Here is a 27,284-nt window from a genome sequence, read left to right as displayed (position 1 = left end):
GGCTGAAGATGAGAGGATGTACAATAAGAATCCAACTTCGAAGAAAAAAGAAGAAAAACTCTTAAGTATCTCATTCAAACTACAGGTGTTAGAATATTATGGAACAGTAAATGCATTAACTTTAGACAATTATGTTTTTAAAGATTAATTTGGACTAGAGCATTGTAAAAAATATTTATATTAATTGCAGACAAACAAAACCAACATTAGGAATATTAAAAAAGACCAATAATGTACAATAATGTCCTTGTATTGTAGAGTTAATACTCATTACTTGGTTGCTTTGCTCATTTTGCAAGAATTACTGCATCAGTACTGCTTTCAGTCGATCAAACTGTGACATTGTCGACGTGTTAAAGAAGCAAAAGCTTATCCAAGTTATTGAATGGTTTTTGCTTTACATCCCTTTTTAAAGTCTCAGTTTCCACAGCATTTATTCTTCCACTTAACCTTTTGAGAACATATTTTGATACTTTTTAAAAACAGTTTTCCTATCAAAGAGCTTTAGATTATTACCCTCCTTTAGAAGAAAATCAAGTCAGCAATATTTCTCATAACAGTGTAGAACAAACAATGGTTTACTACTTATGGCTCTAGAGATAAATGTGCATTGTTTTAAAATCCACGTTAAAAATTCTTCTTATGGAGAAATGGTCAAAGTTATTGACCGTTTCTGATCAATAACTTTGTCAGTTAAAAATATGTATGATACGAAAAAAGGTAGCTTAGATTGAACTAATCTTGTTTGATTTTTCATCATTATTCTTCTAAACTATGTGCTTTGAAAAGTAATTTTCAAAGAAAATACCCTGCTTCTTTAAGTATTTCTTTGTTTTAAGATGTTTAAATATGTCAGTCTGTGTATAATAATCTCTTAGTTTAACTAAGTTTTAAGTAACTAACTTTTGAAATATATTTTAATGTATCAAGATGTATTTGTTTGGGAAAAGTTAAGCACTCTTTGGGGCCCTGATGATCAATTATACCTTGGTCCAGCTTAGACATTTATTTTTTTAGTTTCTAGTGTGCATTCTAATTAGTCTTGTGAATATTATAAAAAATGGTCACTCCGATTTGCTTTCTTCTATAATTTCACAATTGAATATATCAGAAACTATATGGAGTTGAAGCATTATTTGTGCTGAATGAATGGGGCGTATAGGGGAGTTTTCACCAATAATAACCAAATAAAACTTAACAAAACATGGCTGATTTCCTTGTAATTAGAACCTGCAGAGGTCCGCAGCCGGAGTTTTGGATCGATCTCGGTGGAAATGAATGAGGGGCCGGACCGGATGTGGGACCAGCAGCTACCTTCAACTGGGCTCTGAGGAAATGTGCTGCTGCTGCTGCTTTTACGGACAAACAATAGCGCTCGTCTAAATCCGGCCACTTCAACTCATTTGTGCTGCATATTTTTCCAGCCAGAGGAGGAGCAGGCACGCAGCGTTCATTCACAGATGCATTTTTCGCCCTCGGAGGGAGCAAAAAGCGGAGGGAAGTGTCGCTAAACCCACCGACTCCAGACTGATCCTCCTGCAGGTAAGAGCAGGGGACCGTTTCCGACTCCGGCTGCTAATGTCAGCAGCTAACTAGCTTAGCTTAGCTCCAGTTTACAATTAAGACACAGTGCAGTCAGTGTGGGAAAAGTTGCTATTTATTATCAGAAAAAATAGATAAATAAAACAACTGCTCCTTTAGTCATTTTAAACATATATTTTTGCGGGTTGCGACATAAATTTAGCTAACTTAGCATGCTAGCATGTGTCGCTAGCTTCCATCTCCTGAGTTGCAGCAATTTTATGTTAGAGTTCCCTGACAGATTTCATTCATTTACATAATGGCGATAATGTGGCAGTTCTTCTTCCTATTATTATTATTATTATTATTAACAAACGAATGTCATGTGTTTCTAAGTCAGTTTGTAAGTTATCTACCCATTAACTCAAACCGCAGTAAGCCATGTGTGTGTGATAAGATAAGCTTTGTCAGTGCTGCCCAGTTTATCAAGGCTGTCGTGGCGCAGCGTTGCGTTTAGAGACGCATGCTGTGAAGCTGGAGTTGCACACAGTTAGTCATGACAGGCTATATTTACTAGTGACCTATGCTGCAACACTCACACCAGCAGAAAGGTTACTGGAGTTCGTTTCATTCTGCATGAACCAGTGCATTGTTCAGTGCTAGAATGTCATTTTAAAACTAAGGCATCTTTTTTCTTTTTCTTTTGCCTAAAAGCAATATTGTGACTTGTAGGAGAATGTTACAATGCACAGTGTTAAGTTACAGTTTTGATGTAACTTTTTAAAAAAGAATTTGCACCAGAAACTATAATATACTACAGTTTAGATGGGGAAGTGTGTTTGTTCCCCTCAGATTTTCCTGATTAATTTGCATTCGGAAGGCCTTATTGTGACAGGCCTATTGTGTCTAGGCCTGTCACAATAACCAAAGGTCAATTAATCGCATGATAAATTAAAACGATCTCAATAATTTTTGCTTTTCTCTCTTTCTGACAAAAACTAGAGATGATGCTCTTCAGTCTGGTGAATTGGTCTCAACTAGACATTTAAAATGTTTTCCAGGTCCTGTGTTAAATATTCATTTGAATTTAAAGTTTATTGATCTTTGAGAATGCCTTCTTGCTTTATTGTGCTGTTATCATTGAAAATGCTCTCAAAAAAACAATATTATTGTTTATTGCAATAACTTTTGGAACAATTTATTGTTCAGCAAAATGTGTTATTGTGACAGCCCTACCTATGGCATAATTGCTTTTCTTTAATCTCTTTTGGATAATGCACATGTTACTTGGTAAAATATATGCGGTAAAGTGCATAAAAGCTGCAGCATAAAGTAGGAAAATGACACTATTAGAAATGTCTTGTTGTTTAAAATAGCTTAATTGTGAGAAATATTCATTTTATTCCATCCTGAGGTTGTGAAATACTTGGTCTTTTCATGTTCAGTCTTGTTTAATTGAGCTCTTAAACATCCAACAGCCAGTTTTTTGAGCCATGAACCAAAGTTTGGAAAGTAATTGTTTGTTTTGCTGCTGAGAAAAATGTGCAAGTTCAAATTAAAGTTTCTGCAAAGCGTGTTTGTGCTAAGTTCACTCCCATTCAGTAGTAACCCGTTGATCCTCCTATCAAGCTCAGCGTTGGCCTGCAGGACTTTGAGGTGTATAAACATTGATAAGACCTTATCTTTACTCTTTCATTAATGCAGTTAGCTGAAGGATGACAGCGACTTTAGCTGTTTGTACTCGTAGCAGTAACTTCACCCTTTTGCCATTAGTCCTCTCACTTTCCCCAAACAGAAACGAGGTACGTAGGGATCCTCCAGTGTAATCAGTCACTGCACAGCCTATTAGTGTGGCCGCTTCCACGCAAAGTGCTGAGGCGGCTTTAAAGAGGTTATAATCGTGTTTTAGGATTGCAGGGCCAATTAGCTTTGACCGTTTGCATGTCTGAAGTTATTCAGGAATAACCCAGAAATACATAGAGCTCTTTTTATCTATGTATTTAATAAGCGATAAAATAGCTTAATAGTTTTGGTATCAGTCAACTTTATCATGGCTTAGTACTTTTAGCGTTTTTAGAGTTGGTTATTTTCAAACATACAGGGTTTTTTATTTTTGTGAAATGCATGTTGTTGAAGGACAAACATTTAGGGTTAATTCCCACTGGCCCTGTTTGGTCCACTTTAATTGGACTCTAGTTCAATTAGAAAATCAGATTAGTTTGGAAATGGAATGGAAATTATTGAGTTCGTTTTAATTTATCATACGTTTAATTGAGTTATTGTTTATTGCCAACAAACCTACGTCTCTGTTGAGTTAAAGGGAACTCTGGTGCAGTTTGAAAGCAAATGTTAATGACAATCGAACCAGCTCCAAAAGCAGGAAGCGAACTATAGTGCAAGGCATTCTGGGTAAATATAACCAAAACAAACATGAGAGGTTAGTTCTCTTCTACAACAGACAAAAGAGAAATCCTACAACTGCTAAAATCTCACACTACTCCATTTTTGTTTACCTTTTGTGAAGTAGGAAAGTTCTAGTCATCAGAAGTTTTGTGTCATTTCCTTCAGTGGTTCTTGGTGCAGCGCCCCCACAGGTGAGGAGAGGAACATGTTTTTAAATAAATCGTTTGGATTGTTTTGTGGTGTGGTGAGAAAGCAGAAAGCGAACTGCATTAGCTGAAAAATGTGACAAATGTTGCAATTTTGGTTCCCAATCCAAAATTGGGAAATTTCAGGTGGGAAAACACCCTAAGATATGCCTTATATACTGTATGTTGTGGACTTTTGTCTTAAGATTGATTTTTTTTTTTTTTACATAATTTGTTTTTACACTGATTTGCCACGTCACACGTTAAGTTTAATAGTTTACCCTTCGGTATTTTTATTACAAAACAAAAAGACGGCCATTTTGTTTTGGTCTTTATAGACAAGGGATGCACAAGTCCAGTCCTAGAAAGCTAATATCCAGCAACCTATACACCTGACTCTAATTATAGAGTCTTTGTAAAGTTGAATGACCTGCAGATGTGAGAGTTCAGACTTTCGATTCAGATTTAAAAGTTATAAGATCGTAGCTCTTAATGTTTAGAGTTGTACCAGAAACACATTTATCAATCCTGATCCACCTGTCCTTAAGCCCACCTGATCCGAATGATTGCATTACCACTTCAGCTACCAAGAGCTCCTGTTAATCACCCAATCATTAGAGTCAGGTGTTCAGTAGGTGGAAAACCCAGAATTCATGGTTCGGTGATATAGATGCAAACTTTTATCACAATATTTGGTGTTAATGTTGATAAAATTGATAAGGAGTATTTATTACCTCTTTTTTTAGGCTGTTTCTGCACGGTACATTACAGTCCCACAAACAAAAATACTGCTCCTGAAAAATATCTTCATTTGTAATACGCTTCTTTAGAAAACCATCACATAAAATATGTGGGATTTATGTCATTAAACTGAGCATGGTAAATGCATTTGATCATATTTTTAAATGTATTGATATTTATTGATACTTTAATTGAACAAACAGTGAAGAAAGTAGTAAAAATATCAATCACAACACTGACACTTTTTAAATAAAAATTCTTATCATGACAAAAAATCGCGATAATTGATAAACGATATGATAAACTAAGAAAGCCATAAAAGCGTAGTTTTTTTATTTGAATAAAGGGAACAAAGATAAAATGATGACAATCCAGTCTTTATGTCAAAGTATTTATCTTGTTCACAAATGTTCAGAATGTGGTGAAAACTGCATAAAATAAGAAAATTAATTCTAGAAAAGTATGTAATTTAGATTTGAGAAAATGCATGTAGTTTTAAAATGACTGTAGCAAAATAAATGTATTTACTTGTGACATTACATGTATAATTACGTCTCTGATCCGTCTGGATTTGTTGCTGTGCTTCTCCGTGTCTGTCCGCTGTAGCCCTGAAACTAAAAACTCTCTGGCTGCTGTTTTTACTCACCGACGACGGAAACGTTTGGCTGTAGTGTAAGTGCAGCCTTAAAATACACGGCGGTATTCCTTAAGGTGCTTTGGGTTCAGGGCGGCGCACTAATGCAGAGAGTGAGGGCAGTGAAACATGAACAGAATTCACTCTCCACTGATCACAATGTATTTTTATCTGCTTCTGGTTGCTGAGCCTCCGGACGGTTCTGTGACCTTTAACACTTTCCTGCTGTGACGGTTTGTGTCCGTCGGCTTATAAATACCAGGAAAAAACATCCAGAGGTTTCTGTCTGATGCTGCTGTCGCAAACACGCAGGGATCACGATGTGTAAATATTTAGCTTTAACTCACATTACGGGGATTTTATTTTTAGTAGTGGCGGGATTCATTAAAAGTTAATTGCAAGATAATGTGTAATTAATCACATTTTAATTAAAAATTATTGACAAAATAAGCAAAATTTTCAATTCAAAAACCATTTTTGCTGCTAAATTATTGAATAAATACACATGAGCTCTACAACAAATTAATTTTAAATTTTTTATTTAGGTTATTCAACCATAAGGTGCAAAGTGCTACTATATTTACCTTTAATTCACATTTCAAACTTGGTATAGTGGAGGGATTTATTTTTAGTAGTGGTAGGACTTAATTAAAAATTGTAGTCAAGTTAAATGCTCGGTCTGTATTTATTCACATTTTAATTAAAAACTATTGACAAAAAAAATCAACATTTTCAATTCAAAAACCATTTTTGCTGCTAAATTACTGAATAAATACTCAACAAAAAAATTTAAATTTATTATTTAGGTTATTCAACTATCAGATGAATAATACATTGAAAGCTATTTTTAATAGCTTTAGAAAATTATTATTTTCAGCTTTCAGTGTAGCTTCTTTGACAAAATACTTTAGGAATATGGATTGTGGTTGCTGCCATCGGCATTGGCGATTTCATTGGGCAACACGTTCTGCATTGAGATGTATTTTAGTCTCATTTTTGTAAAATTTGCACACGACAGTAATCTGAATCGGCAGGTCAGGCTTGTTAATTGATTGAACTAATCGATTGGAAAACGGCAATCGGTGCACTCTGTGATCATAGCTCCACAAATACAAATACTGCTTTGACTGGCTGACTTATCTGTTTTGTTTTGCATAATGCGCCTTATTGTCTGGTGCGCTTCACATATGAAAAAAGATTGAAAATAGACCATTCATTAGTAATCCAGTGCAGAAAATACAGTAGTAAAATGAACAATCCCAACAATACAGACAGTTTTGTGAGGGTTTAAACATCAATAATTGGAATTTATCATAATAACAATAATACATGTATCACGATAAATGATAAACGATACGATAAACCCTATGAGAAGCTGATATTTATGTAGGAAATCCACAGAGTGGTTGTTGTACCGTAACAGATCCCATCGGCTTTCTGGTAGAGCAGAACTCTGTCTGGTTCTGTTAATGTTAATGCAATGTGACATATTCAGGGTGCACATAGCCTGGTAATCAGCACTAATCTGATCCACTGGATTAGAGGATGGGAATCCAAGACTCTGCTTACTGTACATGTGTAGCTGCTGCTGCCTTTCTCAAGGAAACCATCCATAACGATCCTCTTTAGAGGTTATTAATTTGGTTTTTACTCCTCTCCATGATGGAAATGTGTTTATTTTGGTGATTTTTCTCCCTGTTGCTGATGGGTAACGCTTTACTTGGCGCCCACGCTGATCAGGCAGTTCCTCCATCAGGTCCTGGGATCTGGTTGTATTCTGCTGTCATCATCATAATCTCCCGTTTCTCCTGCTCTGGGATTATCATGGCTATGAAGCAGGCCAGCCTGTGACCGTCCGCTGCTCTCCGCAGGCCTGTACTTTCACATTATTTACTTTGGTTTTGAGTTTGGTGGCAAACAAAGAGCCAAAATGCTGAACCAGAGCGCTGTGATGATCTTCACTGGGATCTGTGGGGCGATGGTGTTCATGGCCATGGCCTACTATGTCTACTGGTAAGTTCAGCTCATACAGGTCGATTGGCAGAAAAATTTCATTTATTGCATATTTTTTAAGGCGGTCTGGAACATCTTGTGTAATTTTTCAAATTATGCTGGACGATAAATTATCTCAAGCATTATCGCGATAAACGATAATATTGTTGTTTTGAGGCCATTTTCAAGTCCTGCAATAGTGATGGCATAATAATGAAAAAACACATTCTCAATTATCAATAAACTTTAAATGCAAATTGCAACTGGAATACAAACATGTTTTAACCAAAAATTCACCAGACACAGACACACACCTGCAGTTTTTGTTAAATTTCTTATTGATAGAAACTGATTAGGAAAAAAAAAATTCCCTGATTTTGTTACTTTTTGTCATTTTCGCCCTTAAAATTCAAAAATTTCCAACTTTATATTTTGTTCTATCTGATCATGTAATTTTTAAATATGAAATGATAATAACCTCAGTTATTCAGTACTTTAATAAACATATTACTAAAATATTTTTTTACTTACTTGAGTATAATTTGTGGTTACAATTCCCACCTCTGATTTTAATTTACCATGTGATTAATTTACCATGTGATTAATTTACCATGTGATTAATTTACTTGTTTATTGTGACAGGCTTAATACGATTTTAAAAGTTAAAGTGTCTCACCTTTCCTCTGGTTTGTTTGGCGTTTGCGCAGCTTTTCTGGCGGTGAATGTTGATAGAAATGCAGGTTATTATTTTTAGTAGCCGTGTTCAGGTGATGCAGAGCAGAGGCAGCTGCCCAGCCTTAAGCAGCTTTAACCCAGTCACCGTTACTTATCTGTCCTCCAGCCTCTCACAAGTGGGCCTGCTTTCATTCTGTCCATCCAAACATATTTTTACGCCAAACCACCTGTGCGTGTTTTTGTTTTTTCACCCATAATTCATGAGCAAACCCAGTATCTAGTTTACATACTTTAGATCAACATTAGATTATTTTTTTCTTTTGCTGTTTCCTTTGGTTTATTTTGTTTGTATTTTCTTTTAATTCCTGTAAAGCACTTTGTATTGCCTTGTCGCAGAAAATGTGCTATATAAATAAAACTACCTTTACCAGGCCTGTCAATAGCTACTTTTACTGGGCGATAAATTGGCCCAGAAATTATATTATTCTGAGAAAATTTTCAGGTAAAATACTAATAATGGCACAATAATGCAAGTTCATCCTCTCAAAGACCAATAAACACAGGATCTGGAAGATATTTTAAATATTCAAACTAAAACACAACCAAAAGCAATAAATAACATGGAAAAGAAAACCACACACAAGCAAAACAATAAATAAAAAGGATTATGAAGGCTCAGTAAACAAAATATTAATCATCAGAATGGAAATTATTGAACCTCATTGATTGATTGCGACGGATTTAAACACATCTATATTTTCAAAACTGCACAGGACGTTGACGTTCCTTATTAGATCTTTTCAGATTCTCATCATTCATTCACTCATGTAGCTTTTTAATTAACCGTCAACTCTGAGATTAAAGTAATAATCAACTCATATGAAGGAAGTAAAGTTAGAATCATATTCTGTTTGTATAAAAAAGTTGATCATAAACAATTTTTACACCAAATGCATAAAAGAAAAACGAGAATCAGAATTCAATATGAAAATTTCATAAATTCTTTATATAAAAAGTAAAAATGTACCTCATTGGTGAGATTGTGGAAAATTGTAGGCATATCTTGCCCACATCTTTTGGAAATGTGACACAATAACACCAATTTGGTGTTAAATAATTCACTACTGAAAATACTTGGCTACAAGATTCATATGAACATTACATCTGTGTAATTTATCTGAAGAAAATGTACAAAAAAGGGACAGATATTTGGCTAAAATACTACTAGTAGCTGGTAAAATAGGCATTATAAGGAACTATGGAGGAAAAACCCCCACTGTGAACCAATTGATGCAGACTAGAAGGAATTAAAATTATGGGAAAATGGACATCTTAACAGTCTTGATCAAGTTAAAGAAAAAAAGTCACTAACTTTTTGTTTGGATTGCTACTCCAAACTGCTGGCATTTATCTAATATGTATGACTGTTGTATTTATAGCAGTTTGTTCTGATTATAAGCAGAAAAATATAATTACCCACACAGCTGCAGTTAGCTGTGGACTGTTTTCATGATGCGAGGTCTTCCTCGGCGAGATCACCTGGTTGTTTTTGTGAAAAAACCCACAACATTGGAGATATTCTGCAGAGCGAGGAGGGAAGAAGTTTCTGTTCTGGTAAAGGAGTGGAGCAGTATAATATGAAAAGCTCTTGTTAACAAATGAACCAGTTTTTCTCCGTTCTGTTGATTAATAAAAGAAAGCTGCACTGCAGAGCTGTTCAATGTGTATAAATGACATTAATAAGCTTAAATTTTTTTTTTTTTTTAGTAGAGTAGTTATTTAAGCCTTTTGTGAAGAGATTTGTTGAAGTTGAGTGTTTTGTAGGTGCTGTGTGTGGCATCACACTGATGGGATCAGAAGGGAGTGTCTGTAGAAAGAGAAATGAGAGCAAAGTTCATGAGTTATTTGGAAATGCCTCATTCTGCAGCGCAGCATGTCGCAGCAGCAAACGGTTTCTGTAGGGCAGCTTGAGATGAAACACAGCGACTGACTGAAAATGTAAAAGATGTGTATAAATCTGGACATTATTTATTAGTTTAAAATTTGAATTTATGTTTTTGACAAATGTGAGAGGCTGGAAAATGAGTCTGGGATTTTCTGATAGTCTTCTAAGCCATGGATAGAAGTGAGAGTTGGTTCACATGAAGTAAACTTTGGTGTGGTTTCAGTTTTTCTGGGACTAATCAGAGAAAAAGGGACACATTTACAAGGTTTGAATTCATTCATCTTAGTTTTAAGCATTAAAATTTTTTTGTTGTAATTCAGAATCATCTAGTAGTGAAACGATTAATCGAATTAGTCACGATTAATTGATTACTGAAATAATTGTCAACTAATTTAGTAATTGATTCATTGTTGGCTGCTATTTGCAGTAACGTCCAGACATATATGTATATATATTGCATTTAAGATAAAAAAAATCTTTGTTTATAAATACATGTCATCTTTTGCTTTGTCTTTGTTCAAAATTTGTAATAAAATAAAATAAATCTCTTTCTAGGAACTTTTTAACATTTGCGTTCACTAATGGAATGCTATGTTATTGCATTTTAGGAAATAACATTGGTTTCTTATTCTATAAAGTAATTATTTGCTTATTTGCATCTTTTAATGCATTTCTAACACTGCAAGTACTTTAAAAAGTACTGAAACTGGCGTATGTAGATAATCAAATCCAACGTTGGTTCTGGAGTTTTGATGACCAGAGTTTTAATCTATAACAAGGCGCGTTTTGAAAATATGAATTTATGATTTATGATAAGTTGGCTTAAACTTCTTGTGTAGCCGATATGAAGTCTGTTGGATCTAGCAAAAACACTGATTTAATTAAAGATATGCAACTTTCTTAATTTATCAAGCAAGTTTAGTGAAAGTTATGGTTTCCATAATTCATGTGGGTCTGAAATTTCTGATTTTGATCTTTAAAAAGTTTTAGGTTTCATTAAATTGGTGAAACTTACAGAAACCAGTGAATTTTCCAGTGAATAATGTGTTTAAACAGTCGTCTTTTAAGGTTGCTTGGCATTCTAGGAATTGATTTGTCCTCCCATTCCTCGTTCTGGTTGTAGTAAATTATTCCCTCACCTTCCTTATGTTCGTATACGTCTATTAAACACCAGCTTTCTTGGCTTTTAAGATAAAACGTTTCGTAATATAACCGTCATTGTCACAAAGGTCACTTTTGTAGGATCATGCTGAGATATTTATGGTTGATTAAACTGATAATGAGCTCTCAGTACAGGAACCAACGCAATGCTGCGTGTTTGAACACTTCTGCATTTACTGGCCTCAAAAGTTGACCTAAATTGGGATGAATTTGAATTTAATATGTAGCTTTTTTCCCTCACACAGGGTTGCTTCGCGTTTCTATCCCTTCTGTGTGTATTAAGTTGCTGTGTGTGTGTGGGCGTGTGTGTGTGTGGGTTTGATTGCGCTGGAAAATACCTCTCCCCTACCTGCAACAGTCTGGCTTCATAACATCCGTTTGGCCTAAATTCAAGCTGCCTCTGTTCCAGGGCTGCGACTAACGATTAATCTGTCGATTGTTTATTGATTAGTGGGATAAAAAAAACTCTACATTCTACAGATTTTTCATTAAAACACTCAGGCCTTTTTTATACAGTGTTAGAAATTCATTAAAATATGCAAATAAACACATTTAATTCCTTTTTAAAATAAAAAAATAAACATTTTATTTTCTAAAATGCAATAATACAACTTTTCTTTCGTAAATCTTAAAAGGTTGAAGTTAAAATATATTTACAGACAAATGTATTTATATTTTAAATGCATAATGTATATATTCATTGTGCAGTTTCTGCATACATTTTTATTTTTGTTTTGAGACTGCATACGCCAGTTAGCAATCAGTTGATTACTAAATTAGTTGACAATTAATCGTTTCTTCTCGGTTCTGTTCACAGCAACTAGAAATGTAAAATAAGTCTACTTAAGTGTTTAAAAGTTGCTGCTGCTGCTTTCCTTTGGTTATAATTGAATTAATAGACAATATTTTACTTTCACCTTACTTAACCCTCAAACTAAATAAATGCAACTCTAGCAAAACGTTATTTACAGAATAGATACCAGTTAATAAAAGAGAGCTGAAAACTTGTAGTATTTGTGTAACAACCACAGTTTCTGGTTGATTTTGACTTGTTGCTCGCAGTAGGGATAGGCCTTTATTGTGTGAGTTGTTGTTAAATACTCAAAAATTTTTGCATTTGCTTCAAAATATGTCTGATTCATTGCGAGCTGCTCAAGTGTAGCTGGCAGTGATGGATTTATATCCAATAAAGGTCTGCAGTGGGTTTATAAGCACTTTGAAACCTTTTTCGTAATCTATTTAGAATATAAGAAGAGGATCTCCTGTAAATAGTGTTTGGGATTTAATTTTTTTCCTCTTTAAGCTGTGGTAGAATAACCCTACAGAATAGTGGAGCGTCCCTGAGGAACTGTGGGGTTTCTACAAGATAACAGATTAGAAATGTTGGTCGGAACCGCGTTAAAACGGGCTTAACCTACACGTTAATGGGCTTTGCTGCAGATGTGGGAATTCAGTGTTGTGTGTTGTGCAGTCACCTCAGTAAACACACTGTAATTGTACATTAGACCTACATTGCTTTCTAAAAAAAATTTTTTTTTAAATCTTCCCTTGCTGCTATTGTGTGTTGGCTGCTTTTCTAAACACAGGTTTCAGCTTTTTAAATAATTTTACTAAATTGATCTAATATTTACAGTATAAGTCACTTAATCCTGCAACTGGACATTATCTGCTTATAAAATCTGTCATTATTTCTGCCATAATGTCTTATTCTTCACCACCATAGTAACCCAGAATCCATATCATCAAGTAATTGGTTTCCAAAATACGGATATTTGGGTTTGAGGTGCTATAATGTCAAGAAAATCTTTTTTTCCAGATAAGAATTTGAGAAGCTCAGATCTCTTCACCTCAGAACCGAATCAGCTTAAATACAAAAATAAATAACCTCTGCTTTTATTTTTCATTTTATTTTTTGCTGCAAGTCCCAATGCTACAATATGAAATTCTCACAGCATAATCCCCAGTAAAACCATCAGGTTTTCACAATATTAACAAAAACTTTTAAACAACTAGAGAGTGCATCCCGTTATCCATTAGCTTTTGTGTGAAACAGCTTGTAGCATGCTAACTGTGGTTTTACAGCATCTTGGTGCAGTTCTGTCCAAACGTTTTGAACTATGGAACCAAATTGTCATTTTAAACGTCATCAGAAGCTGTAATTTTATTGGAAGTCCCTTCATTTAACCTGCATACAATATTTTACTGAAACAAAGTAGAAAAGGAGGAAAAATCTTGTAAGTGTGTAACTGTTTTTGTAATAATGGCTACATTGTTACAGCAAAGGCAAATGGGAGCCCAAATAAACAAATCTTTATAAAAATCTATCTTTTTATATTAGTTATTTGTATTTTTAATACTTTTTTCATATGAACCTATTTGTGTCTTTAATAAGGTTAATAATGATGGAACAAATCTACTTACTATTCACTCTTCAAGTCCTTGTGTCCTGTAGCACATTCTGGAAAAGAGAAACTATTTTATACTTTTGTTGTTTTAAATAAGTTGGCATAAATATCACTGTTGATATTTATGCCAATATTTATGTGTCCCTTCATTCTCTGACCTGCTGTCTGTTCACAGGTCCGTGGTTTTGGCTGACGGGCCGTGTAAACGCGGCTTGTAAAGGAACTCCACTGTGGTAAGAACATTGTGTTTCTGAAAATTGTTATATTTGCCTGAAGTTAATCAAAGCTGAGGCAGCAACATCTTTAAGTTGACACTATTTTATCAAAGTTTAAGCTGAGGCTGAATTAATTTGCTTAATCGTGATTAATCAGTTTATTTAACTATCAACTAATTTAGTAATTGATTAATCGTTCACTGGAGTATGCAGACAAAAAAGGCAATTTGCTGAAAGAAGAACACACTCAGAGCAGTAATTAATCGAAAACCATACAAAAGATCTATAAATTTTGCATTAAAGATAAAAGAACCTCACTTTTCTGTAAATTGGTTCTATCCTGAATTCCTCTAGTGACTTAGTTTTAGCTTCACCTGGTTCAAATACCATTAAATCAGGCATCTTTTGCATCCAATTATTAATTAATTAACCCAAAAATAGTTAAATTATTCCTACAGTGTATTGATAAGTCAAGGAGTTGAGCTTTTCACATTAAAAGTATTTTTTCTTGCAGATGTTACAACTGATCAACCGTTCATTAAAGGATTGCTATGTTGTTGCATTTTACATTAATTTCTTATTTAAAAAACACAATTAATTTTGCATGTTCACATCTTTTAATGTATTTCTAGTATTGTATAAAAATACTTGCGTGGAAAATCTGCAGAATGTACCAATTATTTATTCAATTAACCGATTATTTATCTGAATAATTGATTATTAATATAGGTGTAAATACCAGTGAGGTTGTAAAATGTAGTTTGTTTCTGTGCGGTGTCCAGGTTGGTCGTGGTGTGTAGAGAGGAGCCCGCTCAGCCCCTCCAGGCTCCTCAGCCATGGCTCTCCTGGCCTATCTGAAGAACCTGTTCATCCTGCAGCTGCTGATGGGCTTCGTGTTTGTGGTGAGCGGCCTCATCATAAACTTCATTCAGCTCTGCACCTGCGTGTTCTGGCCCATCAACAGGCAGCTCTACCGCAGAATCAACTGCAGGCTCTCCTACTCTCTGTGGAGTCGTGAGTACTTCAAACTCCCGCTGCGTGTCGCGTAATGTTTGTACCCACTGTGATGCCGTACAGAGCCTTGTGGAAGCATTAGGCAAAATCCACATTTTGCAAATTTTTGTGCATCTATTTGAGTCTAAACTGCTTCTAAAAGCAGCCAAAGCTCTTATAAAAAACCACTCAGCTTGTTTTTGGCACTGCAAAAACACAAAATCTTGATATTATTGTCTAGTTTCTAGCGCAGACATCTTTGTTTTGTGTTATTTCAAGTGCACTATCTTACAAGTGACATTTTAGCAGGATACATCATCATTAGCTTTATTTTGTGGATACTTTTTTTCTCTGCTCCCTCCCTGCACCTACCTGCCCTGCTTGCTCTGTTTTTGTCCTGTCTTTTTCTATATTTTTTGGAGCCTTTCTTTGCACATCCTCCAAATCTGCAAATTATGGATCTGGTCAACTGATCTCTCAATGCAATTGATCAAATTTTCTTTATGAGAAGACTGGGAACCGGAGAGCCCTCTTGTCCTGCTGGGACACACCCGGTGGGATTCACCCTGGATTTATTCATGATAACAGGATTTCTGCTGTTTGGAGCTTGTGGATACCTGGCTAATTGACAAATTTATGACGGACTTGGCTGAACTAGCGAACATTCAGACTGTTGGTGTGGACAGAGACGCAATTTGGATGTGAGTCTTGCTGAGACTCGTAGCCCAACTGAGGACTCAAAACTCATTAACGGGATGGAATCGATCTTGGAGAAGTTGCTAGTTTCAGTTCTGTGGAACGACCAAACTAATTTTGATAATTGGGAACTGAGATGTATCGGAGAGACTTTAGGGAAGATTGAAATTTATAATCTACCCGACCTAAGACATTCAGTATCTGAATTGGCTTTCCCTGTGTTGCCTTGGAAGGGCTGCATATTTCCAATCTCCTTGAAGATATGTAAACATAACGCTCCTTCCCACCTCACCCCCTCCTGTTGTCCATGCAGCTGTGGAGCTGAGCGCTCCCAAGGACATTCCTCGATAACAACATCTTATCGGACTTCTGCGGGGAGGCTGAGCAACGTGGTTTCAAGGCCCTGTGATGTCACCGCCTTCACTCATGTCTTTGTTTTGTCTGAATGTTGCCATTTGCCCTAATGTGTCCTTTCCTCTTTTTTATTTTATTTTGTTAGGAACCGTGGAGTACTTATTTTTAACCCAGAAAAGGAATTAGAACAGAGACTCTAGTTTATTAGTCACTGTTTAGCTTATTTTTTAGAAACTGTAGAGTACTCACTATTTAGATCAATATTAGATTATTATGCAGAGACTCCTATTATTGCAGCCCAGAAAAGGAATTAGAACAAACTTAGAATCCAGAAAAAATTCTTCCAGAACAGAAAATAATAAAAGTAAATATTTTATTATTACTTAGAAACTGTAGAGTACTCATTACTTTTACAAATGTAGAGCATACTTAGAAAGACCGGAGAATACTTATACTTATCTAGCAACCCAGAAGTCCAGAGGATTCTTACTTACTTACACTTATCTAGCAACCCAGAACAGGCATTAGAACTTGGAATCCAGAAAAACTACTTTTTAGACTCCTATTCTTTCAAACCAGAAAAGGAATTGGACCAGATGATACTTACCAACCCTGAATAGGAGTATCTAGTAGTTTGTGGATCAACATTATTAGCTTTTTCTTTTTTTGCTCTTTCTTTTGGTTTGTATTTCCTTTTAAATCCTGTACAGCACTTTGTATTGCCTTGTTGCTGAAAATGTGCTATATAAATAAAACTACCTTTACCCTTAAAGACACAAACAGGTCCATAGAAAAATAATATTAATAATTTAAGAAATAAAAAATAAAAAATCACAGAAAAAGATAATAATCACATGTACAAGTCACTGTTTTACGGAAAGGCTACACCGCCAATACAGAGGATTGTTTTAAGTAAATAATTCCTTAGTATTGATGAAAAAGTACTTGTTTTCACTGGCAAGACATTTTTCCCATCTTACAAGTTAATTTATCTGCCAATATTTCATCAATATTAAGGAATTATTTACTTAAAACAAGAATATATCTTTGTTAAAAAAGTAACTTTTAAGTTGGGTTGTCTTATTTAAAGTGTACTAAGACATTTGCACTAAAAACTATATCAAAATTAGTTGGTATGATTTTGTGTTTTTGCCGTGTGGTTTCTGGAAAATGAGCCGTTTTATAAAATGTCCTGAATATTAAGTCACGTTGCGCCGTTACCTAGCAACCACTGCCAGCCCAGCCCGTCTCCTAGCAACCCAAGCATAGTTCCAACTTGTCTATAACTTCACCCCAGACATGTCTGCTGTGTTTCTTGGTTTTTAAGATGTTATTTGTTGTCTGATGTTCTCCAACAAACCTGAGGCCTTCACATAACAGCTGGGTGTAAATAGACACAGTTTGTGTTTTTAAATTCTCCGTTTTTTTGTTCCATATATTACCAATGGGAGCAGCAACTGTTGGTTGTCGATGATATAACCTGCTGTACTCTTCCTATCATGTATCAATTTAGATCTGATGTCTTTTTTTGGCACACTTTATTGTCTTTGATAGTTTGCCCCTTAGTTTTTTGTGTATGTTTTTATATATATAATTATTGCGACATGAATTGCCCATCAGGACTTGAATAAAACTGAACTGAATCTTATACAGAAAGAAAATGACTCTGCTGATGCAGGATATTGATCCGATATTGGCCAGAAAACAAGTCAGCGGTCAGTTGTTTGCATACCTATTGTTGTTGACTATTGTTATCTGAGTAATATCGCTTGATGAAGCATTTTCTAATATTCCACACTACAAAATAGGTAGAAGTGTGTATGATTAGTGCTGATATCTGATCAGTATTGGCTAATTCTCATAGCTGCGATATCGGTGTCATATTGGAAGTGAAAAAACAGGTTGCACCACTTCTACTTTATGTTTCTGCTCAACTCATCTTGCACTTTACTTCACAATTACATGTTATCTTATGTTGGATGAATAAGCTACATTAATGTGAGAAAGTTCACAGAGTGTGAGGCTCTGTGTCTATAAAGAGAGCAGCAGAGTTTCTTTATTTACTGCATGTGTGACAGAGCAGACACCAGGCTGGATGCTGAACTTTCACCTACTTCCACAACAGACTGTGTGACTCAGCTGCTAACGCTAACCCCTGACAGATATTTTTGAAACGGTGACCTTAAACACTGGAACAGATTCAGCATTTTTTACATTTTTTCTTGAAGTTCGTTTAATTCTGCCATTTGTTTTTGTTTATTTTTCAGAGCTGGTGATGATGCTGGAGTGGTGGTCGGGCACAGAATGCACCCTATACACCGACCAGGCTACGGTGGACAAGTTCGGCAAGGAGCACGTCATCATCATCCTCAACCACAACTTTGAAATCGACTTCCTGTGTGGCTGGACCATGTGTGAAAGATACGGGGTCTTAGGGGTCAGTGAAGCTCCAAACTGTGTCTACACACATTGGCAGGAAGCTCAGGTTTTTATTTTGACATCGTTCTAACTGTAAAAGTTTCTTTCCTGCCTCTAGAGTTCAAAAGTGCTGGCCAAACACGAGCTACTGAAGGTCCCTCTGATCGGCTGGACCTGGTACTTTCTAGAAATCGTTTTCTGCAAAAGAAAGTGGGAGGAGGACAGAGAAACGGTTTTTGCAGGCCTGGACAGGCTCAAAGATTATCCTGAATATATGTGGGTGAGTGCTGTGGTGGCATGTTGAACTGGGATGGGTTGTTTTTCATTTTAAGTCTACAGGGTGGGCCATAAGTTTCCATACATAGAAAAAATAAACATTTTATATTGGACAACTGTTTTTATTTTTGTGGGACTCTGTGTAATCGCTGCACGTCTTGGACCACTTCATCGTTGTTCTGCAACATTTCCAATTTTCTGAAACCTGCAAATGAGTTTTGCTACAATGTCGTGTTTGATGCTCGTTCCATGTTTTCTGTTAAAGTCTCGTGCAACCATGCGACTGCTTCCCGATCCAGCCATCAGTATAATTTCAATTCTTTGCTCTTTTGTCAAACGCATCTTCTTGGGAATCTGAAATATAAAAGAAATATACATTTTACATTCTCCTATGTATGGAAATTTATGGCCCACCCTGTAATATACCTCTAGACATTCGCTTATTCAAATATAATTTTATTAATTCTTTGGATTGGGCCATCTCATAGAATTAAGATAGTAAAATATCCTCCCTGAATTGTAACATAAAGATTAAATGCACATTTTATCACAGATAGATTGGTGGTGATAACAAGTTTTGCTGGATGAAATTTCCCCAGAAATGATTGCGATAAACAATAATAGTATCACTCACCATTTTTGGCTAAAATAATAATAAAAATAATGGCAAAAACTTTAATATCTAAAGGACATTTACCACTGGAACTAGAAGATAGTTTAAATTTCCAAAATAAGTAAACAAAACAACGATAATTAAAATTAATTATGAAGTTTCTGTAACCTAAACTGATTCAAAAACTTAAATCTTTCAACTTAGACAGGGGAAATGGGCAAAAGTGCCAGGTAGGAAAAAGTTTAATAAAATTAAAAACCCAAGTCCAGGCGAACTACTTTGTCAAATCTTTGCAGTATTTTTCAAAATGGCAGCTTTTCAATCATATCAGTGGGAGCATCTCTTTAATAATCTCTGTCCAAATGGAGACTATCAAGATGTCAAGGAGATTCTTTACTGGTTTTATTTAAATAAAAAAAAAACATCGGAAATAAAATTTTCCACAAGACTTTTTATTAATAACTAAAAAGACTTGAGAGACCCGACTAAAGTTAACATTGTCCCAATATTTTGAGTTTTTCCCCGTTATGTTTGTCTGGGTTTTTTAAAGCACAGAGCTGCAGTAGATTTATTTCCTTCAGGCTGTCCGCACATCCTTAAAAAGTCTTAAATACATCTAAAATTAAAGTTTTAAATGGTCTTACTTTTGTAAGTTAGCCTTAGCTTAGCATAACATATGTGAATCACAGGTCTTTAATGTTGTTTCACTATTTGGTCTCACATTAGTAGCGGGGTCTTTTTCCACAGGACTTTTCCGTCAGGCAAAAGTTTAAGTTAGCTACCGCTAACTAGCTGCTAACATGTCAGAGGTAGCTAACGTTTTCTTAAATCCATCATTGGCAAATTTATCAGCAGTTGGCAGGACAATGTTCATCTTAGCCTTTGGCTCACTTCTGCTGCTAATTCCTACGATTTATTTATTTGCGATTTTATTTTGTACGTTTGTCGCGATGCAGGTCTTAAAAAGTCTTAAACCCAACTTGCAGGAACCCTCTTCCTGTGTCTCATCCGTCTCTTTCTCAGCATGTTTAAAAGCATCAGTTTTATTTGACCAGATCAGACGTTATTACCCTGATAAGTCGGGCAGAGTTAAGTTGGTTTGCCCTTCATCTGTCAGCGTTAGTGGTCCTGTGAGGTTTTGTGGTGACATTGTTTTAGCCTCATGTTTCACTGAGGTGCATCTGATCTGTAATTGAACCAAGCAGATTAAATGGGACTAGAGAAAAGAGGACATCCAAACCCTTCACTTTGATGTTTTTTGTGTATAAGTTGAGCTTCTGCCTCCACAGTTTCTGCTGTACTGTGAAGGAACCCGCTTCACGGAGAAGAAACACCAAATCAGCATGCAGGTGGCGGAGAGTAAAGGCCTCCCCAAGCTCAAGTATCACCTTCTACCCCGAACCAAAGGATTCACCACCACGATGCAGTGTCTGAAAGGCACAGGTGCTGTGCGTCAGCAAACACAGACATTACAAACTGGGATTAAACCCACAGGTTTGTGTTTCTCACTTCGTTTTCCTCTGTTTCACAGTCACTGCTGTGTATGATGTGACTCTGAACTTCAAGGACAACCAGATTCCCACTCTGCTGGACATCGTCAACGGCAAAAAATACAAAGCTGACCTGCGTGTTAAGTGAGTTCTTTTTATGCTCTCTTTTTTAATAAAACATGAGAAATTGATTCAGTTGTGTCCTTAATCAGCTGGGTGGACTCCAGCGTCTTAATGGGTTGATAATAATGGTTTTATTGGTCAGGCATTCTTCTAAATAAAAACAGACAGGATGAAATCCATCCATAACGACAACAACATTATTGATTATTTAATCTTAATTAGACAGAAATGCATGAATGTGTCTGGTTTACAAGGATTTCCTTATTGGGAAAGACAAATCAGTTACCTTCTGGGATTTAAATGAATTAGCAGAGCGCCCTCTCGTGGCTGAAAGCGTACACTGCACACCACGTTTCTCAAAAGCCTGGAAAACTATTAAATTTACTTTAATTTTCAAGATCTGGGACAACATGTTATTACTACTTTTAAATACATTTCTGTGATTGAAGGTGAGGAGAAAAATAATTTTAAAATTAAAATGAGTGATAGTAATCTTTATTAAAGAAATTCTTGTCCTCTTAATACGCAATTACGATAAAATTCAGTAAGAACAAAAAGAATAGATGGCACAAACAACTAAAATTGGTATCTATACATTTTGCACAATATTGGCATGTTCAAGAAATAACTGATAAATAATAATTATGTCAAGTTAAGACAGTGAGAATTTATCCCATTACAGAGACATTTTTAAACCTTTTTTATTACCACCATTAAACAGATTTGGAGTATTTGAACTTTATTTTGGCACTTGGCACCGACAGCCAGGAGCCATGCCAAAAAGTGTGTTTATGGTCACCAGGTTATCATTAATATTTTTCAGCCTTCTTAAATGTACATAATATAAAACCTCTCTGAAAGAACCTCACATGTATGTCATGTAATTGGTAATAATATTTAAAATAAGCTGGGTACGTGATGCATCACAATCAGTAAATAAATTACAAAATATTCATCACCTCAAAGTATAACTTTAAAATAACAAGGGAAAACTTTAAATATTCCCAAAAGACATTAGGGAAAAGAACCAGATTTCAGTTTCTGTGTTTAACTAATTAGGAGTTGGTAGAAAATATAAAATGTGTTGAGCCTGGAGCTGGAAATCTTTTACCAAAGGAAAAACACCCACAAAGTTGAAGATGGAGGCATTTTAGGCTATTATTATTAAATGTTGCCACTTAAAACAAAAACTTTCTGTTAGAGATTTACTTCCAACTGGAACTACAACTGTTGGTAACCAGCATCGGTGAACCGATTGCGGTTTTCTGGCCAGTTATGATTTTGACTAATACCAACTTTTTTCGTCTGAAAAGTCACTAAACATAATTTTTGACCTTTTAAGACCTAAGTTTCAAATCTCCGTCTGAATATTTTTGCTTATTTTAAGTGTACACAGTTCTTTAAATGTCCTGTGAGTAAATATATTTGCCCACTTAACCATAACAACTGTAACTTTCAATATCTAGCAAGTTATTTTTGCAATTAACTCTATTAACAAAGTGCCCCCCAGATTAACTTCACTCCCTGGAAAGGCAGGAGTGAAATTACTGTAATAACCCGATATTGGCTGGAAAGCGTAACGTCTCCGTTTTCAGAAACCGTTGCTATTTTTCAGATAGCGCAAAGTGTCACAGAGTTACGGTTCTGCAAATTTGGCTGTGTCGTTGCCGCTCCGTTCGGTCTGGAAGGGCTAACTGCAGACATGACCTGGTGGGACAGTCTATCAGTAAAACCTTTCTCATGTGAGAGCAGAAAAGGACAGTGGCTGAATTTTAGACCTTCGCTGAGGTAGATAAGATCAGTCAATAACATGAAAGTATCGGCCGATCAAAGTTAAGGAAATCGGCTCTGATAAATCGGTGCGCCGGATGTGATGATTTGTTTTTGGTGGATTTCTTACTTTAATCCCTCTAATCGTTGACGTTCTCCCGTCCAGGCGGTTTTCTGTGGAGGATATTCCGGATAATGAACAGGAGTGTGCCAACTGGCTGCACAAGCTCTACCAGGAGAAAGTAAGATGGAACCTAACTGGATCTTTACCTTCGTCATGCATGTTTCAGTAGATGTGTGTGTCTTTTTGTGTGTTGAATGCAATGTTTTTGTTGTTTTGTGTGTCAGGACGCCTTACAGGAGCATTACGACAAGGAAGGAAAGTTCCCTGGACCCACAATCATCCCCCCGCGCCGCCCGTGGACGCTGCTCAACTTCCTGTTCTGGGCCACCGTTCTGTTGTCGCCCCTCATCAAATTAGCATGTGGGGTGATCGTTAGCGGCTCCCCGCTCCTCATCATCGGTTTCATCACCTTCCTCATCATCGGTAGGTTCAACAGGCGCCGCCGCTTGGACCGGAAGGAAAATATAATCCACTGTGTTCACGTCTATGTCCTCTTTTGTTTGTCTTTTGTTTCTCTTTTTGTCCTCTGCCAGCCTCAGTTGCTGTTCGCCGTCTCATCGGGGTCACAGAGGTGAAGAGAACAGGCTCCAGTTACGGAAACCAAGAGGCCAAGAAAAAAAAGTAAACTGTGTGACCCCCCCCCCCCCACACCCCGTCTCACCGCGGCGTCTCACTCCCCGTCCAACTCCATCCTCCTCCTGCCGTCGGCAGGCCGGGGAGGAGGCCCACCTGTGAAAACAAAACCTACACCAGAGTCAAAAAACGAGAAGAAAATCCTGCCTTCAGCGGAGGAAGAGACGAAGACGAGAAGGTGTGGGAATGACGCTCTCTGGTTTATCACAGATTATAAGGAGGGGGGGGAGATGCAGTACTGTAAACCCACCAAACTCCCAATTAAGTCCGTTAAACAAGAATCATAAGCCTGAGGTCATTTTCTAAAAGCCACGCCCACTTCCTGTCAGCTGTTGATTCCTTTGAAGCTCACGCAACACATCCTGATCCACACCGATTAATTTCTGTTATCCAGCGGCAGGATCCATCGTTCCCCTTGTTCTGATGGGAATCGGTGCCTTTTGGCCCAGCCTGGCTTTCCTTAATCAGCTCACACAAACCACAGCGCTCAGATTTCTACAACTAAACCACAAAATGGCTCAAATTATTGAACTAAATGCAAAAAAATAGGAAATAATTCAGTGAAAAGACATTTAGAGATCCACCAATCATAACCTCCAGCTAAAGCCTCTGGATTTAAGAACATTAACGTTATTAAAAGTGTTTTTGAAGCAAAATAAGAAGATAATTGCTGTCAAAAGAAACGGTTCACTAATATTTAAGCATTCTATGTTAGTAATTTCTCAGTCACCTTATTGTACACTGCAAAACCACAAAATTTTACCAAGTACATTTGGTCTAGTTTTTAGTGCAAATATCTTAGTTTTTATATCTCAAGTCTAACTAACTTTAAAAGTAACTTTCCAGCTAAATATAATTGCTTATTTTAAATCAATAATTTCTTAATATTGGTTAAAAACAAAAGAGTACTGGTTCCACTGGCAGAATTTTTACCTTATAACTTACATTTTTCCCACGCTGCAGGTAAAATAAAATCTGCCAGTGGAATTATAGCTTTTTGAAAAATGAATACATTCATTTTTACTATTACATCTTTACAAGCTGCTATTTCTTGCTGAAAAGTTACTTGTAATAAGCTAGTTTTTGTATTATTTAATGTGTAGTAAGATATTTATACCAGAAACTACATCGAACATACTTGGTAAGATTTTATATGTTTTTCATATTAGGTAAAACTTTAAGGTTTCCAAAAGTTTGGCAACATTTCAAAACAAATGTTGCTTAAGAAAAAGTCACATTTCTGTAAACGACTTGTTTTCTTCCTTCAGCAACCACTTCCACACTGAAGAGTGATGTTTTGGTGCATCTCTAATCATCTGCTTCATTGTAATCTATTTCAAGTGAAATTAATCGTTAATTTAGTTGGAAATTCTTTTAAAAAATGAGTTAAATATAAAGTTATAATCCTGACTTTAGACTGTCAGATGGGCTGGTGTCTGCTGAGCTGCAGCAAGGACTCTGAATGTGAAAACCGAGGAAACCTGCCCTCATTTAAAACACAAACTTCCCGTTTTTCCTCCATTTCTCCTGTCGGATTTCAAACAAACACTCCACGTTTAGGAGTGTTCGTTTTCTCACCCACGTGTAAGGCGGACGACCTCCGACCTCCTAAACGTGCCGTTTCGACCTCCCTCCCCGACACCGAAACGCAGCTCACGGTGGAACATGAATGGCAGCAGAATCAAGGGTCAAAGGTCACCAACTGTTTTCATGTAGCCACACAGCTGTTAGCATAGACTGCAGTAGGAGTATTTTTAACCTTTGCCTTAAATCAAGCTTGCTCAGGCAAGGGATTGCTTATTTACCTCCCTTTGGAACGCATAACGCCACTTTTGTTATGTTTTAAATCTTCACCCTTCATTTCTGTCATTACAATAATGCATGGTGGAGTAGGAAGAGTTAATTAGCAAAATGACTGAATCATTTAAACCGTGGACTAATAGGAAGATGTTAATTGAAGGGATTTCTTTTTGGCAGGGTTTTGTTTGGGGGGGAAAAAAATCACTAAATGTTCAAAGTGGACAAAAAAGGAATTATTTGTTTTGTTTAGGAATTTAAAAAAACAACCTGTAAGAGAAGATAAATTGCTTTATTTGATTAAATGACTTATAGGAAGTTGGTTTTTTGTTGCATCAAACCCACTTTTTTAAATCTCTGAGTTGTTTTTTATATAGAAAAATCTTTTGTTATCCACTTTAAATAATTTCAGATGATTTCTAGGAAACTTTTTGGTTGTGTTTGAATAAAAATCACTGTTGAATACATTATAGGAAGATTTTGATTTCTTGAATATAAAATTGCACGCAGGTTTCCACATTTTGAAAGCAAAGCATCATTATTTTTGAGCAGAGAAATGTCCAGTTCTTCTTTCCGTAGTCGTCTATAAACGGACAGATTTCATGCAAGCCTTAATTAGCATCAAGGGCCAAAAGAATCACACAATTTAAAGAATAAATGGATCTTAAATCAGCATTTATACATGTGATCATTTAAATTCATTTGGAATTGTGTGCAAATGAATAAATACATGTATACATTTGGAATATTTATCTAGAATTTATTTCAATCATTTGTAAAATGTAATTCAATGTGAAAAACATTAAATGTAATTTGAATTTCTACTAAAAATATTCTTATTTTTTAAGCATGCAATTGGTAAATATTGAAAACATTTCAGATTTTATTATAAATACATTCAAATTTCAGTTAATGTTTTCCACCTTTGAAATAATGGATACATACATTTTTATCTAAATTATAACATCTAATAATGTTTATAGACCACTTTATTTATTTAATTGAGGCCCCTAATAAATTAGTGCTGCTTGATTATTATTAGTATTTATATTTTTAATATTTAGAAGTTAACTCATGTGAAATTGGAAAATGTAAGACATTTTTATCTGGTAAATTTGCAGCTTCTGTGATTAATTCAGGTTTTTTTACGCCACTTAAAAGGATCTTATATTTACATTTATTGTAACCAGAACTGATACAAATTTTCCCAACAATTTCTGTCACTCTTGAAAAACAAATTTAGGTTTCTGGGGGGAAAAGTCCAAAATCTTTTTATTTTTCTGTTCTTTGATTTCTAATTAACAAATTAAAGCCCAGCTATAAGCATTTCACGTTGGAAAAATCTCCAGTTCTCCCCGTTAGTTGCACCTCTTGCATCGGCTGTTTGGTTAGTTTTTTGTTTTTGTTATTTTTCTACAGCTTTTATTTTTATGTTTTCTTCCATTTAAACACTTGAGATTATTAAAGGATTTAATCACAAAGCAACTCTTACCCTTGGATTTCTTTGGCTTTGTCTGAGTTTCTCTGTATGAACATGCAGCCATGCAGGTGAAAGGAGAGCAGCTTCTCCACCCATGTTCAGAGTCGCATTCATTCACCTTTGTTTTTCATGACACATCCACAAACTTCACTAAATTAATATGCGACACATTAATATGTAAATAAGCTAAATCTGAATGTCCTTTAGAAACTAGAGCTGTGCATAGCTGCTTTTATTAGTATTCCTCCCTAAAATCAATGGGTTTTATGTACATAATGTAAATAATTACAATGCTTTGTTTAGAAGTAGTTGGTTTTCCACATTGCACTGTCTTTGACTGCACCGTTATTTCAGGCTACAACCAAATCTACCACTAGGGGGCAGCAGCAGAAGGCTTACAGTGATGAATACTTCCAGCGACCAGAGGAGACCGAGGTTAAATTTTGCTCCCACAGCAGTTTTCAGTCCGAGCAGTCATTAATCATTTCTTACTCCTTTATTTCTTTTTTTTATTGCATGATGTGCTTTACTGCACAGGAAGCGAATTGAGTTCATTCTGACTCAGGGATTCTTTTACAGACTGGTGATGCAACTGCTGTGGCATTAACTCTGAATCTGAATAAAGAGGCTTTCTGGGGAA

At 35.8% G+C, this 27,284-nt stretch overlaps 1 protein-coding gene across 2 annotated transcripts; it reads left to right on the top strand.

Moving 5' to 3' along the window:
- Positions 1 to 1,297: 1,297 nt before the first annotated feature.
- On the top strand, positions 1,298 to 27,284 carry agpat3 (1-acylglycerol-3-phosphate O-acyltransferase 3). Of its 2 annotated transcripts, none has more exons than XM_005807670.2 (10): positions 1,298 to 1,542; positions 13,838 to 13,895; positions 14,660 to 14,891; positions 18,188 to 18,357; positions 18,457 to 18,618; positions 20,517 to 20,670; positions 20,759 to 20,861; positions 22,777 to 22,852; positions 22,959 to 23,157; positions 23,268 to 27,284. In XM_005807670.2, the coding sequence occupies exons 3-10, from the start codon at positions 14,714 to 14,716 to the stop codon at positions 23,357 to 23,359; spliced, it is 1,134 nt and encodes a 377-aa protein (XP_005807727.1). In that variant the 5' UTR covers positions 1,298 to 1,542; positions 13,838 to 13,895; positions 14,660 to 14,713; the 3' UTR covers positions 23,360 to 27,284. The 2 variants fall into 2 exon arrangements, with proteins under 2 accessions (XP_005807727.1, XP_023192891.1); XM_023337123.1 differs by lacking the exon at positions 1,298 to 1,542 and adding an exon at positions 7,193 to 7,497.

The sequence above is a fragment of the Xiphophorus maculatus genome, chromosome 7 (genome assembly GCF_002775205.1).
Source record: "Xiphophorus maculatus strain JP 163 A chromosome 7, X_maculatus-5.0-male, whole genome shotgun sequence".
Lineage (NCBI taxonomy): Eukaryota > Metazoa > Chordata > Actinopteri > Cyprinodontiformes > Poeciliidae > Xiphophorus > Xiphophorus maculatus.
This window is presented reverse-complemented; position numbering and strand designations above follow the sequence as displayed.